The following is a 14,317-nucleotide window of genomic DNA, read 5'->3' as shown; positions in this document are numbered from 1 at the left end:
AACTACTTCAGAGGCCGGGTATTTTCTAAAGAATGAAGACAAACAAACAGGAAGTGTACATTTGTGCCTCTGTGATTCATCTCAGAGCTCTCTGTGCACTAACTTATGTCTTGTAGTTTTCTTGTCTTGCTTCAATATCTCACCGTCTTGGGAAATCATGCCAAACACGACTTTGTTTTTCACCTGTTTGTGCTTAAATGGAACTTGGGAATGCAGAGCAGCTTTGAGCACTGCTGTTTGCACTCACTTTGTGCCCAGAAAAAAAACTACATAACTGGAATGAATTTAGACTAAAGAAAGGGCGCTTGAGGTGTGGACAGCGTGGGCTCTCCAGAGAGAACTGAAGGTAAATTACAGGAGCTCAAATAATGCTTTGTTGTCTCTCCGTTTCCTACTGTTTCCCTCCGCTCTCTGGCAGTATGGTAAATTTAGCACAGACAAAAATACAAACATGTTCGAGTGTCTGAATGTTTTAGGAGAGCTTTAAGATTGGTCAGGCCACCTGTCCGTCCCGCTTAAAATCAACAAGGCTCAGTGATATGTGTGCGGATGTGAATGGAGTTTACTCCATTGAGCAGTTCTGTGTCGGAGCTCACAAACACGCAGTGCAATCGAGCGCACAGTCAAGTGATTCAAATCTCTTTTGGCATCATTTGTTTTGTATCGGCTCCTGTGCACTCACAAGCTTCTAATAATTGAATATCACTTTTTTATATTTAGTTTTGATATTTTTCTGTTGCTAGAGTGCGGTTAATAAGAGCAGGTCGCATGAACCCATGTCAGTGAGTAATTGAAGCCCAAGGGGAGGGGCTAGTTTAATTGGGTGATGTAGTTTATAACGTCTGAAGGCTGATGAATGGACACAGCTCTTTCTCAGACAACAAAAGTTCAATTTCAAAAAAGAAGCAGTTAAAGGAAACTGATCACGTAAATATCCCCGAATCGCCTGCATCGAGACATTTGCATCTTTCATATGCACCACCAATCATGGTTGCGGGTTCCTTCCCCGCGTTTTCCCTTGGAAAAAAAAAAAGCAGAAAAGCGAGTCTACCCTTTAATTAAATCAACGTCCAGGACCTTTTCCTTATTGCCAATTAACTTGGTTCAGTGACATGAAAGGCTTTTTCATTTTAAAGCCGCTCTAACACAGCGGGATGATTGACAGTTCCAATTGCTACTTTTAGAATCATTTGCTGATTTCGATCAGCATGACCATTATATCTCTGCTTTTAAAATGCACAGAATGATTTGCTTCTTTTTTTTTTTAAGAAAAGAAAGAAAAAGGAAGCCAGAGCCATGACAGGTGTGTGATGTATTTTACGTGTGATGGTTTTTTTCACCTTTTATTAGTGCATCCTGGGCTTTGTGATCCTGTGGGGGGATTTGAGGTAATTGGGAGCACTGATTAAAAGGCTCGCATTCTGTTAGATCTCAGCACAGGAAAAGAGCACAATCCCTTTCGTTCTTCCTCTCGTCCTGCTCGTGACTGTCTCTGCGAGGACAGTCGCCCTGAGGAATGGGATGCTGTATTTTCTCCAGCATCCTCCAGGAGTGGCAGAACGCAAAAGGGAACGACGCAGATTATGGGAGATTTATGAGAGTGATAAATACACCGTCTTTTATGCCCCTCAAAGCAGCTTTTCATCAGTTCCTGAGCACTGTGTCCAAGTGATTGATCGCAGGACTGTCCGTTCTCCTTGTCCACTCCTCAAGCTGTTTATGCTCTGTTTCCCATCCCAGATGCAGATCTACCTTTACAACTCCGATGACTTTGACAGCCTCAGCGCTGCCATCAAGGAAAGACGCATCATCGCTGCTATGACCGTCTTCTTTGAGGTAAAGTATAACCAGGGATGAAGGTCAACACAAATGTAATCTATGGACTTTTACTGACACAACACATACACTTTTTTGAACAAGCAGCACTGTATTATTGTCAATCCAGCACTTTTATAGAGGACTGAAATGTATCTACTCTCAGACTGATGGGTTACCATAAAACTTAGAAAGATATTGTAATAAAAATGTTTCCATCCCAATAGCATTCCTGGTCCCTAGATTTGAGTTTTGACTGGTATTCCTTTTATACCAGTTAAACGAATCCAGAAAAAAAGGGTATGGGAAATTAATAATGACAACATTTTGACATTTTTAAAATATAATTCCCTATAATTGTCCTTTACAAATCTGTTATATAAACTATTGTATAAATGAAGTGTGTTTCTTTAGGGGGGCACCTTCTTTATGGTATCAGGTTAGATTAGTGCATTGACTGCTGTACAGTACGTAAAACCTTTTCGAGGCAGATTGTGACACTGGTATAGGTGTCAGAACTCTAAAAATGTTAGGTAACATCTGTCATGAAAAAAGAAAAGTAGCATTTTAAATCAGTCGTCCTTATTAGATTTTTTTGGGTCAAAACTAGGGCCAACACTTATTGATCCCAACACCAGTAGGCTGATAGGCACTATGATGGCAGGTGTGGTCAGACATTCAAAACTCGCCTTTTATTTTTTTAAACAAACATTCAACGCCAACCATTTGTATCATACGAGATATAAAGTCATTGTGAACATGCTAGCCGGTAGCTTTCAGCTTTTAGCTTATGACATAGCTCTGCAGGACCAAGGTCAAGAGTGAAGAATTATAACATGCAGATAAGAAGACGTATTAGTTGAATATCTTGAAATTGATTTAAATGTTATTAAAAAAACAAAACTGTAGACACCACACAGGAAGGATTGTTAATTATAAATTAGTTAATTGTAAATTTCTCAGCTTGCGAGATGAATAAAGGATTATCTTATCTTAAAACTGGCTAGTCATTGTCAATAATGATCTTTGGCACCTGTATTGTTAAAGCAGAGTTTTTTTCTTCACCTTGTAGCTGATTTTTTTTCCATCTGTGGCATGCATGTGACTGTAATTCAAATAGTCTCCTTTAGAGGTCGGCGCACATAAGCTCTTTAATGGACTGAAAAAAAAAGAAAGAAAAAAAAACACAGCAGAGATTTATAAACCGTGTTAAGGCGCACACCAGCAGCCCTGACAACTTCAGGGTGCCTCTCCATGTTTCAAACTTAATTTCTATTAGCAGTATTTTTGCGGTTGATGGTAGGTGATCAATACGGGCTGACACGGAGCTTAACGGTGTACAGGAAGGGGTCAGCTCTCACAGAAGAGGGAGGCTGGAACGGGGACACAGGTGTTGTGAAATGTAGGCCTTCTCTAAGACAGTGATTAAAAACGGTGTGTGTGCGAGGACCTAAATGGCTCCGCTGGGTTCTGACAGTCCTATTGCTTACTACAATTAGCACCGACGTACACAATCCGCTGAACAGCAGTTTACAGTGCAAGGAGGGGTTTTAAGCAGGCACACACACCTTGGCTCAGATTTACCATTTCTAATCAATGAGGAGAGTTCTTCCTGTTGTCCCCATGGGCCTATTAACAGCCTCTAAGGTGAGCATATTATCCACATTCAGCATTCACTTCCTCACAATTATTCTCCTCTGACTGACCTGATTTAATGTAGAGCGAAGGGAAGAACGGTCCCCCATCCCAACACTGTTTTGTCCACTATTGTCTTAAATAGGACATTGGGAATATCCAACCATATGGTAAAAAAAAAGAATATTGATGTTTGTCACTAGAAGACAATTGAGCAGTAGAGCAAACATATTTTATAGCAACGTGGAAGGAAAACTACTCAAAGCTTGTATGTCGTTAAAAATGTATGAACTCAAAATCTTTGTTTATACTGTTTTATGTAGTGGATGGATGGAAAATCCTGATAGTACAGGAATAAACTGGGAATCCTTACTTTTTGTAAAGAGGCCCAAAGCACGGGTTATGCTGTTGTTGATCGCTCTTTGGTCATTATGTTGGACCTTTTTTCTAGTCTTGTAATCCTTTTTGTAATCTTTCGCCTGGACATTTCCTGCAGCTGGGGCAAAAAGACAATCCTGCCGTGGAGCCCATCATCCAGGGATTGAAAGGAGTGGTGCATCATGGTAAGTGATTGTAAAGTTAACTCTGTGTGTGTGTGTGTGTGTGTGTGTGTTTTTGTCTTGAATGCTTTTACAACCAAAAATCTTTGTCACATGAAACTGTACTGCGGGAATTAAGTTCTTATGGGATATTCAAAAGCAATTTCCCCCTGTTGTCCGAGTATTAGTTTTTCCTGGAGGTATTGTATATGCCTCATGGAAGTGCAGCTTTACAAAACAAAGATAATGTTGTTTTTCAGCTGCTTATGCGTTGGCCTTTTTTTTTTTTTTTTTTTCTTTCTGTTTCGTTTTAATCTACATTTTTAATCTAATCATTTTGAAGTCTACAATTAGAGCCTTAACAGAAGATATGAGCAGAGTTTAACTTCAAAAAGAGTCCAAATTTACCAGCTCCCGCCTCTCGGTTTCTCTGGAATCTCCAGAGTTGAAGACCTCCAAGGAGCTGCACTCGCACAGAAAGAACTATTAATTACCACCAAGCTTCAATTAGACAACATTATTCTGACTCAGACTTGCACGTTGAACCTCTCGTGGCTCCCAGCAGAGGCTCTTATTCACATCACTTGATGTTAACTGCTATGGCTCAATTCTTTCTAGCATAATGTCTGACTGGCTAAATAGCTGCTCCTGCGCTTCCTTCAGCGCATGCATGACTTATGCATACTATAAGCACATGTTTTAGCATGACAGTCTAATCTTTCACTGCGGCGGGGGACACAGCAGCTCTGTTTACACGGACACGTATGACTTGTTTTACAACCTGCCGGTCTTTATGTGAGCACGAATATACAATGACATGGACATGCAAACGGATGAGCGTGTTCTTCAAGGTATGGAGGGATGCTTCTCCAGCCACGGTGGTTTCATCAGTTAAACGCCAGACTTCATTGACTGGTTGTTCTAATTATAATTTTACACCATGTTCGTTCTGCAGATGGATGGTGAGGTTATGACTTTTTGTGCTGAGCATCTGTCTGGAAAAACAAACTGAACTTGTGCAACTTTCTGAGAGAGCTGGAAAGGACAGCTGGGGAAAGAATCTCAGTAAGAGACTGCTTAAGAAGCAGAAAAAAATATATATATATATATTTGAAGGCCTCAGAAAATGTGTCATTTTGTTCAATGAGATTTCTTTGCTTCAAAATCATCTGTTTTCTGATTGGTCTGATTTCAGCTGAGAAGCTTGGTTTCCATTTTACAGTCGTGTTTAAGCTCTGCTTTCCTTTGGTTATATAAGCCTGGTTAAAAAAAAAAAAAATCTACATCAGTGTTCAGAAGTGGAGGATCTCTGCGCTGTGAAGCTACACAGATGTTTGTGCTAACACCAACAGTATCTCTCATCTCCCAGCTGACACAGCGAGCTGCGTGTGGGTGTGGTGTGGTGGGTTTTTTTGGACTCTCCCTTCCTGCTGGCTGCTAAATGCTCCTCTCCTCCTCCTCTCCCCACTGTTAGGGTGGCTGCTTTTCCACCAGCTCGTTATCCCACAGTCATCCATCCATCAGCATCTCGGCGGCCCATGAGCGATAGGGCACGTACGCTGTCTGAAGACTGGGAAAAGAAAGGCTGTGAATACTGAATTAGACTGAGTATAGATGAGACATGTGGGCGAGGCCTCCAGTGCCTCTAAAGTCCTATCAACCCTATCGCCTCTTTTTTTTTTTTTTGTTAAGGTTGTGAGCTGTGAGAGATTGGATTTGACATCATTTTAGCCTTATTTGGGTATTTCATATCATAATTCCAGGAGAAAAACAAACCCACACATGTAGCCCACACGGCGTATTTGCAGGAGATAAAGGGATCTTCCTCTGGATCAAAATCGGATTCCTTGTTTGTTGGTCAGCCCGCCTCGCTTGCCACGCTCGCCTCGCTCTGATCACAGGGGATAGAGCAGATCTGGTAATCATCGGGATCCGTCTTAATCCCCTCAGCCCATGCCACAGTTGTTACACGGAGCTGTGCGGACCACCACCTCGCGACAAATCATCTGTCAGAACAGGCCGTTTTTATCTAACTCCCCTCCCTCCGCTGCTCTCGCAGCCCATCTGAGCACAGAGATCTGGCCTGAGCGATAACAAGTGCAGAGGCTTTTAACTGCCGTCACCGTCATTCCTTTTGTGGAGGTTTTTCAGCAAAGCAGTAAAATATGCCACAGGGGGAGTGAAATGAAACCTCCATGTAAATGTCACCGTAAATATAACTCAGGATATCGAAGGGTTATATCAAACACTTACCAGTGAAGATGTTTTTGTACTCGTGAATAAAGCTGCGCTGGGTTTGATTTCTGTATATTTACAAGTGTTGACCCCTTGTTTACCCAGAAAAGGAGACGCACCTCCGGTCGTTCATCCTGAGGGACCTTCTGCCATCGTCGGTGGACAGTTATTACCGATACACAGGCTCTCTCACCACCCCGCCCTGCAGCAAGGTTGTGGAGTGGATCATCTTCTCCAGGCCAGTGTATCTGTCCCACTCCCAGGTGAGTGAGGTCCAACACACACACATACACACACTCATTCACGGAGCTCATGTTCTTATATTCTTGGATCCAGTTTGCACAGAGTCAGGGGATCACATGCTGTCCCACTGGGTCGTGCAGAAGCTATTTTACCCTTATATACCTCTTCTCCCCTCATTTCCCCATTCCCTTGTTCTTACCTGTGTCCTCTGCATATGACGCATAGCTGCATACAGAGAGAACAGCAAGGTCCTTTCTGTTCATGCTTAGGAAAGATTTACTGAGTAAAACGCTCATGAATCTTAAGAATGTTAGTCATTTATGTCTTTATTAAAAGAAATATGAAGTCTTGCCACCATTGCGTTCTCAATCATTTTGTTTTAAATACGTAATTTTTGGTTTGTTCAGTGTCAGATGAGGTGAGTTTTTTTAATGTGATTATAGTTGCTGTTGAATTGTAGTTTACTCTGAAAGGATGACTCACGTATCCATCGATCTATCTATAGCTGGAGCACAACCAGAGTCGTTGGTGAACAGTCATCAGGCTTGACTTGGTGTGCCATGAAAGTGGAAATAAGAGGAGAGAGAGAAAGAGAGGCCTATAATACCAATGCCAATGATAGAAGGAGAAATATCTCATTTTTTTGCAAACACACGATCACAACCACAAAGTATGACTAATAATTGTAACAGTTGGAGTCATGCCTTACATTCAACTGTTTTTTTTTGTTGGGGGGGGGGGGCTTTAAAGGATAATATATTCCAAATCATGCCCATGCTTTTTGCTGATCCCATGCACACTCCTCAGCTACATCTTTTATACATTCAATTCTTTGGTTACCCAGCTGCATATCCTCCAGAGCGCTCTGTGCCGGGGAGAATTTTGCAAGGCTCTGTGGAATTTTCTATCAGCTTTCAGGAGGACAAATCTTTTGTTCAGAAATAACTTCTGCTGGAGGAATATTGACCACGGGCGCAATGTTTGTGACTCTCACAGATAGTCTTTTATGAACCTGTAATTCATTTCTCCAAGCACTCGTTGGACACATTGATTCCACAGTATCTGTAATGTGTAGTCATTACAGCGCTCGGCAGGAGATCATTGAAGGCAATCAATGGCCACAAATTTGCCCCCATTGAGAAGTTACTGCCCGGTAGGTAGCCGGGATGATGATTGAGGTCCGTGCCTGCTGGAGCCTGTGATGGGAATGTTTTGTCTTTTTGTGAACTGTCAGCTGCTGTAAAGGGCCTATAAATGCAGTTCTGCATGATATTTTATATTCTTCGCTCCCATATTCATGCACAAACTCAGAAAAAAAAAAGTCCTTGAATTTCAGTAGCCTTTTCTCTTTCTTTCCATGTAGCTGGAGTTCTTTTACCACATCTTCACAACAGAGCAACAGGACCACGTCAAGTCTGTGGACTACTTGAGGAACAACTTCCGGCACCTGCAGAACCTTGACAACAGGAAGGTTTACAAATCTGCAGTAAAAGACGCATGGCAGAGAGATTTGACTGAGATTATGGAAAGCCCTCACGGCACTGAGGCTTCAAGAGGTGAGCTGAGTTTTCACTTCCTCCCTGTTGTTTGCAGTAAAACACTGCTGCTTTAAACTAAGGATCCGCTGTAATTACAATCATCTAATTACAATCATTACTCACAGTTTTATTACTTCTTGTGAATTGCTGCCAAACTAGTCTGAGTCAGGGTTTGCTGTAAACTAAAGGCAGGGTCATTTATATTACACTTAAGTGGGGATTGGTTTGGCATTATGCAAACTGTGTGTGTGTTTGTGTGTGTGTGTAGGCCAATGATGTTTCCGAGATCAGGAAAGATCAAGTCCTCTCCAAAGTTATAATCTCACCAAGTATGTGGTACAAACTGTATCTACCAGTACTTGAGTTGTACTATCGTTTTTGTTATTTCTGCTCACCAGGTCCTAACCCTGTAGTTGCATTGCATCATGCTTGTCAAGTTTTTTGTTCTTACATGCTAACACTTCACATCCACTTCAAATTTATAACAGTGAGATTATAAGAAATTCTTATTATTTTATGTCAACTACAGTTCATAGATTGTGATCAAAGGCAGGCCAGGGTTATGTAATTAATTTTCTGATTTTGCCAGCTGAGATACTGAGAGCTACTGTTGCTATTTAGCCTCTAAAGCTAATATTAGCCTCTGAAGCTAACATTAGGCTCATGTGCTAGTCCAAACATCTTTGTCCTCCTGACTTTTTCAATGAAATGTTGCTAAAGTCAAAAGCTACATATTGCTGAAGTGGCATCCTCACCAGTTATTGAGCCATCCTTAAGACACGGACATATAAGAACCATTTTTATGGCACTGCAGTTAACATTCAGTTTGTCCTGGTGCCTTGGATGCGCCAACAAAAATGCTCACTTTTGTCCTTCAAAGATCATAAGGTGTCTTTTGTTTGTATTAAGATAGTTAGCTTACATGATAGCAATTCCAGCTTAAGTTAGAGCAAATCTGCATGCTTCATTTCTACCACCATGCTCTGGTTGTGTTTTGCATTGATACATCATCCTTCAAATTCTAATTCTGAACCTCCCTCCTGCTCTGGTCCAACAAACACAGCCTCAGCATGTGGATGAGCGCTGAAGTTCCATCCGTCTGTTACGTAAACCTATGGTTGAACAGTCTCTGTTTGGTGAAGGGGCTCAGCAAATAGTCGAGCTGGTTCCACATTGCCCCCCCCCCTACAGCGAGGTGGTCAAACTGTGGCAAACATTCTTCAGTGATGTCTCCATACTAATACAAAAAAAAAAGTTCTTTAATGATCTGATTTGTTTTTGATTGTTTTAATAAGATTGTCATTAAAAGTACTGCATGTCATTATGACCCAGTTTAGGCCTACTGTATGCTAAAGGTCTTCTTGTGATTGGTAGCAGAGATTTATGATCCAATGATGTGTCATATTAAATTGTGACCACACATTCCAGGGCTCCCTTCATGCTCTGTTTTTTTAGCACTATGGTCTATGTGGTAACAAAAAAATCTAAAGGACTGCAGTAATTATTACTGATGAGCTTTTGTTTGTATTTTGGAATCAAATTAAGATTTGAGCTTCTCTGCATACGAACCCCTCTCCATTCTGTGCATAACTTAATATAGTATAATGGTATCATAGATGGTGTTTGTTTTTTTCTTTAGTCAAAATAGCATAGCACATTTCATTATTAAGCTTGAAATCACCAGAATGATTTCTTATTATTTCAATTTTAGGGGTTTTGAATGAAGCTTGTATTGTGCACACGTCATTGTTCCAAGTCATTCTTATATCAAAGAACATATTAAAACAAAGCACATACCCCATGCAGGGCTCAAATAGTGTTTTTGTTCTCCTTTCTCTTTTATGTGTGCATCTTTCACTGCTCGCTACAACAGAACGGCACAGGAACTATTGAGACTAATGAGAAAGGCTGCTGAGCCCTAAAGTGGTGTTGTTGGTGTCTGGCAGGGAGAATTGATTGGGAAGGCTTGTGATGAAGTTGGAGCACCCTAACAAGGCCGATCAGCAATCATCATTAATATGTGGCACAGCTAAAATAGACCCATACAAATTAAGTTGTGAAATTGCTTTTGTGGCATGTCAGTAGGAAAAATGGATGTGGACCAGTGTCTATCTATTTTTCATCCTGCGTCTCCTCGCTCTTTGCTTGTTTTACTCTTTGTGTCTCGGAACGCTTTTTTTTTTCTTTCTTTCTTTCTTTTTATTCTTCTTCTTCACGATGAAATAAATGTTAGAATTCAAACTAAAGGGAGGCACTATAGGAGTTAACAGCATCTCATCTTCAGGGGTGACATCTGTCAAGGTTGTGTGTTAGGGCGAGGTACTTTATCTGTGTGCAGTAAATGACTCACTGCTTTGCTTGTAAATGTTGTGAGATCCAGGGCCACACCTTGATTCAATGTTCCCTCAGTGTGAATTTTTACAGCTGAGAAAGTTTGTTTGACTTTAAGAGATGCACGGCAAGCCTTTTTGATGCAAACAATAGCTTGAGTGTTAGTGCTAAAGTTGAATTGTAAAGCCAACATACCGTATATAAGGCAGTATTTGTTTTATTGTTTGTGGAAGCTCCAACATTGTATCAGCCCCGCTTGTTACTCTATGCATACTACATTATTTTTTAAGTGGAGACCAGATTTAGAAAACCACTTTAGTTTTTTTAAATGGTGCTATTGTGCATTTGCAACTATCATAAACTTATACTCCTAACTACTCTGTTTATAAGGATTTTATCGTTTCATCTGTGGGATATCATAAAATACCAAAGTATCATCATTTTGCAGAGCCAAGTATAATGGATCAAATTTGCTATATCAGTGCAAAAAACTTGACTTACAACTTATAAACAAACAAACAAAAGTATTTTGATCACAGCCTTTGGCTTATCATGTTGTTGGGGTGCCAATGGCCTAGTGGTTAGTGTGCGTACACCGTGTATATGGAGGCTGTGGTCTTCCGAGCAGACGGCATGGGTTTGAATCTGAACCCATTGAATCTTTCCCGCATGTCATTCCCATTCTCTCTCTCTCTCTCTCTCTCTCTCTCTGTTTCCCTGATGCTTGACTCTAACTCCCTCTCTTGTCCTCTCTCTCTCTCTCTCTCTCTCTCGAATAAAGACCCAAAAAGAACAAAAATCTTAAAATAAAAAGAAAAATCAGTTATTTCAAACATTCTCTTGGTCTGTCAGTGAATGAACTGAAGCTGCATTAAGACATGTATTATTGTACAGTTCTTAATCATACTGTGATTATTGATCAATCATCAATAATCCCATGTTTAACTGCAGAAGACTGGACTGATACAATGTTGGTTTACATCCTCCAAAAATACAAATGATTCTTGTTAAAATAACAAATGTGGTGTACTTTTCGTGTGTACTGTATAGTCTACTGTCTTTTTAGAGGAACGAGTTGTTCATGCCCCATTCTCATAAAAACATGTTGTTCAGCCTTGAAAAAGAGAAGCATTTGAATGCTGTTTTTGCTGACAACATTCAATACATGGGCTTTATGGCAGATGCTGCCAGGAGAAAGAGTCATGGCCTCCTTTAAGTGGTGATCCAGGCAGAAGTGAGGGACGCAACAATGAATATAGTTTAACCCTGAAGGATTAGCAGATTTTTCTCAAATGTTCACTGTTCACTCGCATACATATTCTGTCAGTGACGCAGAAAAAATAATGCTAAACACAGTTCGATGCTTACCCTGTCTCAGGAGGATTTTTTTTTTTCCTATGGAACTTAGAGGATGGGACAACACCTCATTTGTACACAAACTTTGAACACATTCAGAAGAAGACTTTTAAATTGTGTGGCCAGTTAAACCACAAACCTCAACCTGATGTGCATCAGCAGAAAGCATGGAAGTTCACGCAGTTATTGGCAACGCCATGAACCTGTTTATTATATAGCAAAGACAGAGAGAAGTATCACAGTACTGTTGTATTGCAGGGTGCAAAACTCAGGTCTCATTTTGTAGATCTGTTATTTTATTGATTTGTGTATTTGTTTATTTAACAGGGACACATGTTCTGAACATTTCTTCATATGTCGCGCATACAGGTTTTATAGCCGTGGCTAATTTGCAATCCCTTTCCTTTTTTTTTTTTTTTTCCTTGCTCGGCTTTTGGAATGAAAGGAGAACCATTAGGCTTCAAGAAAAAACAGAAACAGTGTTAACATACAAAAATAGACATTTTCAACTCTATACAAATAAGAGACTAAATGAGACCAAACGGTAAAATAAGGATTATAAGAGGAAGTCATTGTTTCATTGTCTTCAAAACTTTGAACTCTGTCATTTACAGCTGCAGTAGATTCAAGTGTTGCTAAGAGATCTGCGGTAATGGGGACAGTTTAGGCAGTGATGAACATGTTGATGATGTCTTCAACCATTGTCTAGCTGTCGTCACTTGGTTGAATTACTGAACTTGACAGCAAACATTCAACAAGTTATAAAGCATTTCACACCTGTCACACCTCATCAACACCCAGAGATATTCTTGCTCTTGTTTCTCCCCCCCATCCTGTCCTCCTGACTGATCTCCTTCCTCCTGTCTCCTCCTCCCCTTGTATCACTTCTGCATTATTTGCAACCACGGCCTCCCTTTTGTAAATGGAGAAAACTGGTGACAGTTTCAATTTGACAGAAACCTTGTGTCCGTATAATCAGTTGACACTGGCTCCTGATTGCTGTTGCCCTGATATCCTAAGCATGTCCAGATAGTCCCTTTACTCATGCTGACAGATGCATGTGCAATTGTCCATGCTGCAGCCTGCGCTGCCACCTTGAGGCCAACTTACAGCTTTTCTTCCATCCCCCTCATGCATCCTGTTTCATGTTAAACAGACAGGAACTTGCTAATTACGTCTGAGCAGGAAGCTGCAGTGTTTTCACCACCACGTATTTAGCATTCGTCCCTACTGTTCGGTACCCTACTTCTCCTGCAGTGTTTTAAAAAAAAAAAAAAAAAAAAACTGTCCAGACTGACAGTTCACACTGACAGCCAAGGATTTGCATGACCTCAGTTTTACCTCCAGAAGGGGTTTTGTTATTGAGTTACTGCATTATTTTGCACATTTCTCACTTGGAGGTGGCTTTATGTCTGATCTGGTACAGACAGTAAAAATAGGCTTTTTTTAAAAGTTTCCCACGTTCTGCCCACAAACGTCAACGGACACCAATACATGTGGTCAACCAGCCCTGTTAACCGCAGCCCTTCATTTTCCCCCTGCTGTATCCACAAGAAGCTCGCTGTCTTTACCTTGCAAGTCATTTTTTTTCTTTTCATGATCATTCCTCGTCTTCCTAACCTCTTCTGCCCCGGTGTTTTTTCAGTGTGCAGCAGCGCCCCAGTGAGCATGAAGATCAAGCCGCTGAACCAGACGGCATTGATGGTGAGCTGGGAACGGCCTCTGACAGTCTACCACCCCCCCATCACCAGCTACATGGTGTCCTACAGCTGGGTGAAACGAGATGTGGCTGATGAAAAGACCTTCACCAAGACAGGAGACCAGAGCATGGTGAGATCTTCTGCCCGCTCGATCTCCCTCATACCAGATCAAAGTTTAGTTTTATTTTTTTTCAGTGGATGTGGTTTAAGTGTCTCCGATTTGGTTTGCGGCATCGCAGATGTGCCTGGCAGGATGAGAAGATGGGAGGGAGGGGGGGGGTGGTGTGGGATGGATCCCTGACAGTGTGTGTAAGAGGTGACAGGTTGTGATGAACTCTGCGTGTGGCTGTTGGCTGATATGAGGAGCCCAGACACTCCCCTGTCACTCACCTGTCTAAGAATAGACGCACAAAACTGTCTGACAGCTCGCACTGATACATATGTGATGTTTTGACGATTGCACCTGTGACCTTTTCTCACTTTATGCATTTTTCCAACATCTGTCTATTTATTTTAGGCAGCGATGCCGTTCAGGCTCCAGGAAAAGATACAGAAAGACACAATTCCGACATTAAAAACCAATAATTCTAACGATTTGAAAACTAATAGTCTTTTGATAAAAAGAAATCCGGTTTCTTTCCAGGCAGTGTAAGCAGCTCTCAGAACTCAAAACTGTCGCCTTTTAGTAACCGTGCAAGTGTCGAGCCTCAGATCTCAGTGAAGTTTTTTGACACCAGTGATCATAGAATTCTACTTGTGTGCCTTAAGCGTTGAGTTTCCACTTCACTTCTTGCTGTGTCTCTCCTGCAGAGCGTTCACTGTCTCTGCAGAAATGTTTCCTTCCTCCTGCAGGAGCTTACACCTACAGGGGCTCTTTCTTTTCCACACTTATATTTTCTCCCCATTGGTCACATATCCTTCCATT

The 14,317-nt window shown here is 41.2% G+C and overlaps 1 protein-coding gene across 1 annotated transcript in view; it reads left to right on the top strand.

Moving 5' to 3' along the window:
• ca16b (carbonic anhydrase XVI b) overlaps positions 1–14,317 on the top strand; it is a 95,444-nt gene that overhangs the window by 58,738 nt on the left and 22,389 nt on the right. The window contains exons 5-9 of the mRNA XM_079341402.1: positions 1,741–1,836; positions 3,947–4,013; positions 6,330–6,487; positions 7,831–8,023; positions 13,338–13,522. Coding sequence (XP_079197528.1) covers positions 1,741–1,836; positions 3,947–4,013; positions 6,330–6,487; positions 7,831–8,023; positions 13,338–13,522 — 699 coding nt within the window. The remainder of the gene's footprint in view (positions 1–1,740; positions 1,837–3,946; positions 4,014–6,329; positions 6,488–7,830; positions 8,024–13,337; positions 13,523–14,317) is intronic.

Source organism: Symphodus melops, assembly GCF_947650265.1.
Source record: "Symphodus melops genome assembly, chromosome: 4".
NCBI lineage: Eukaryota > Metazoa > Chordata > Actinopteri > Labriformes > Labridae > Symphodus > Symphodus melops.
Note: the sequence above shows the minus strand (reverse complement) of the source record. Positions and strands in the feature narration are given on the sequence as shown.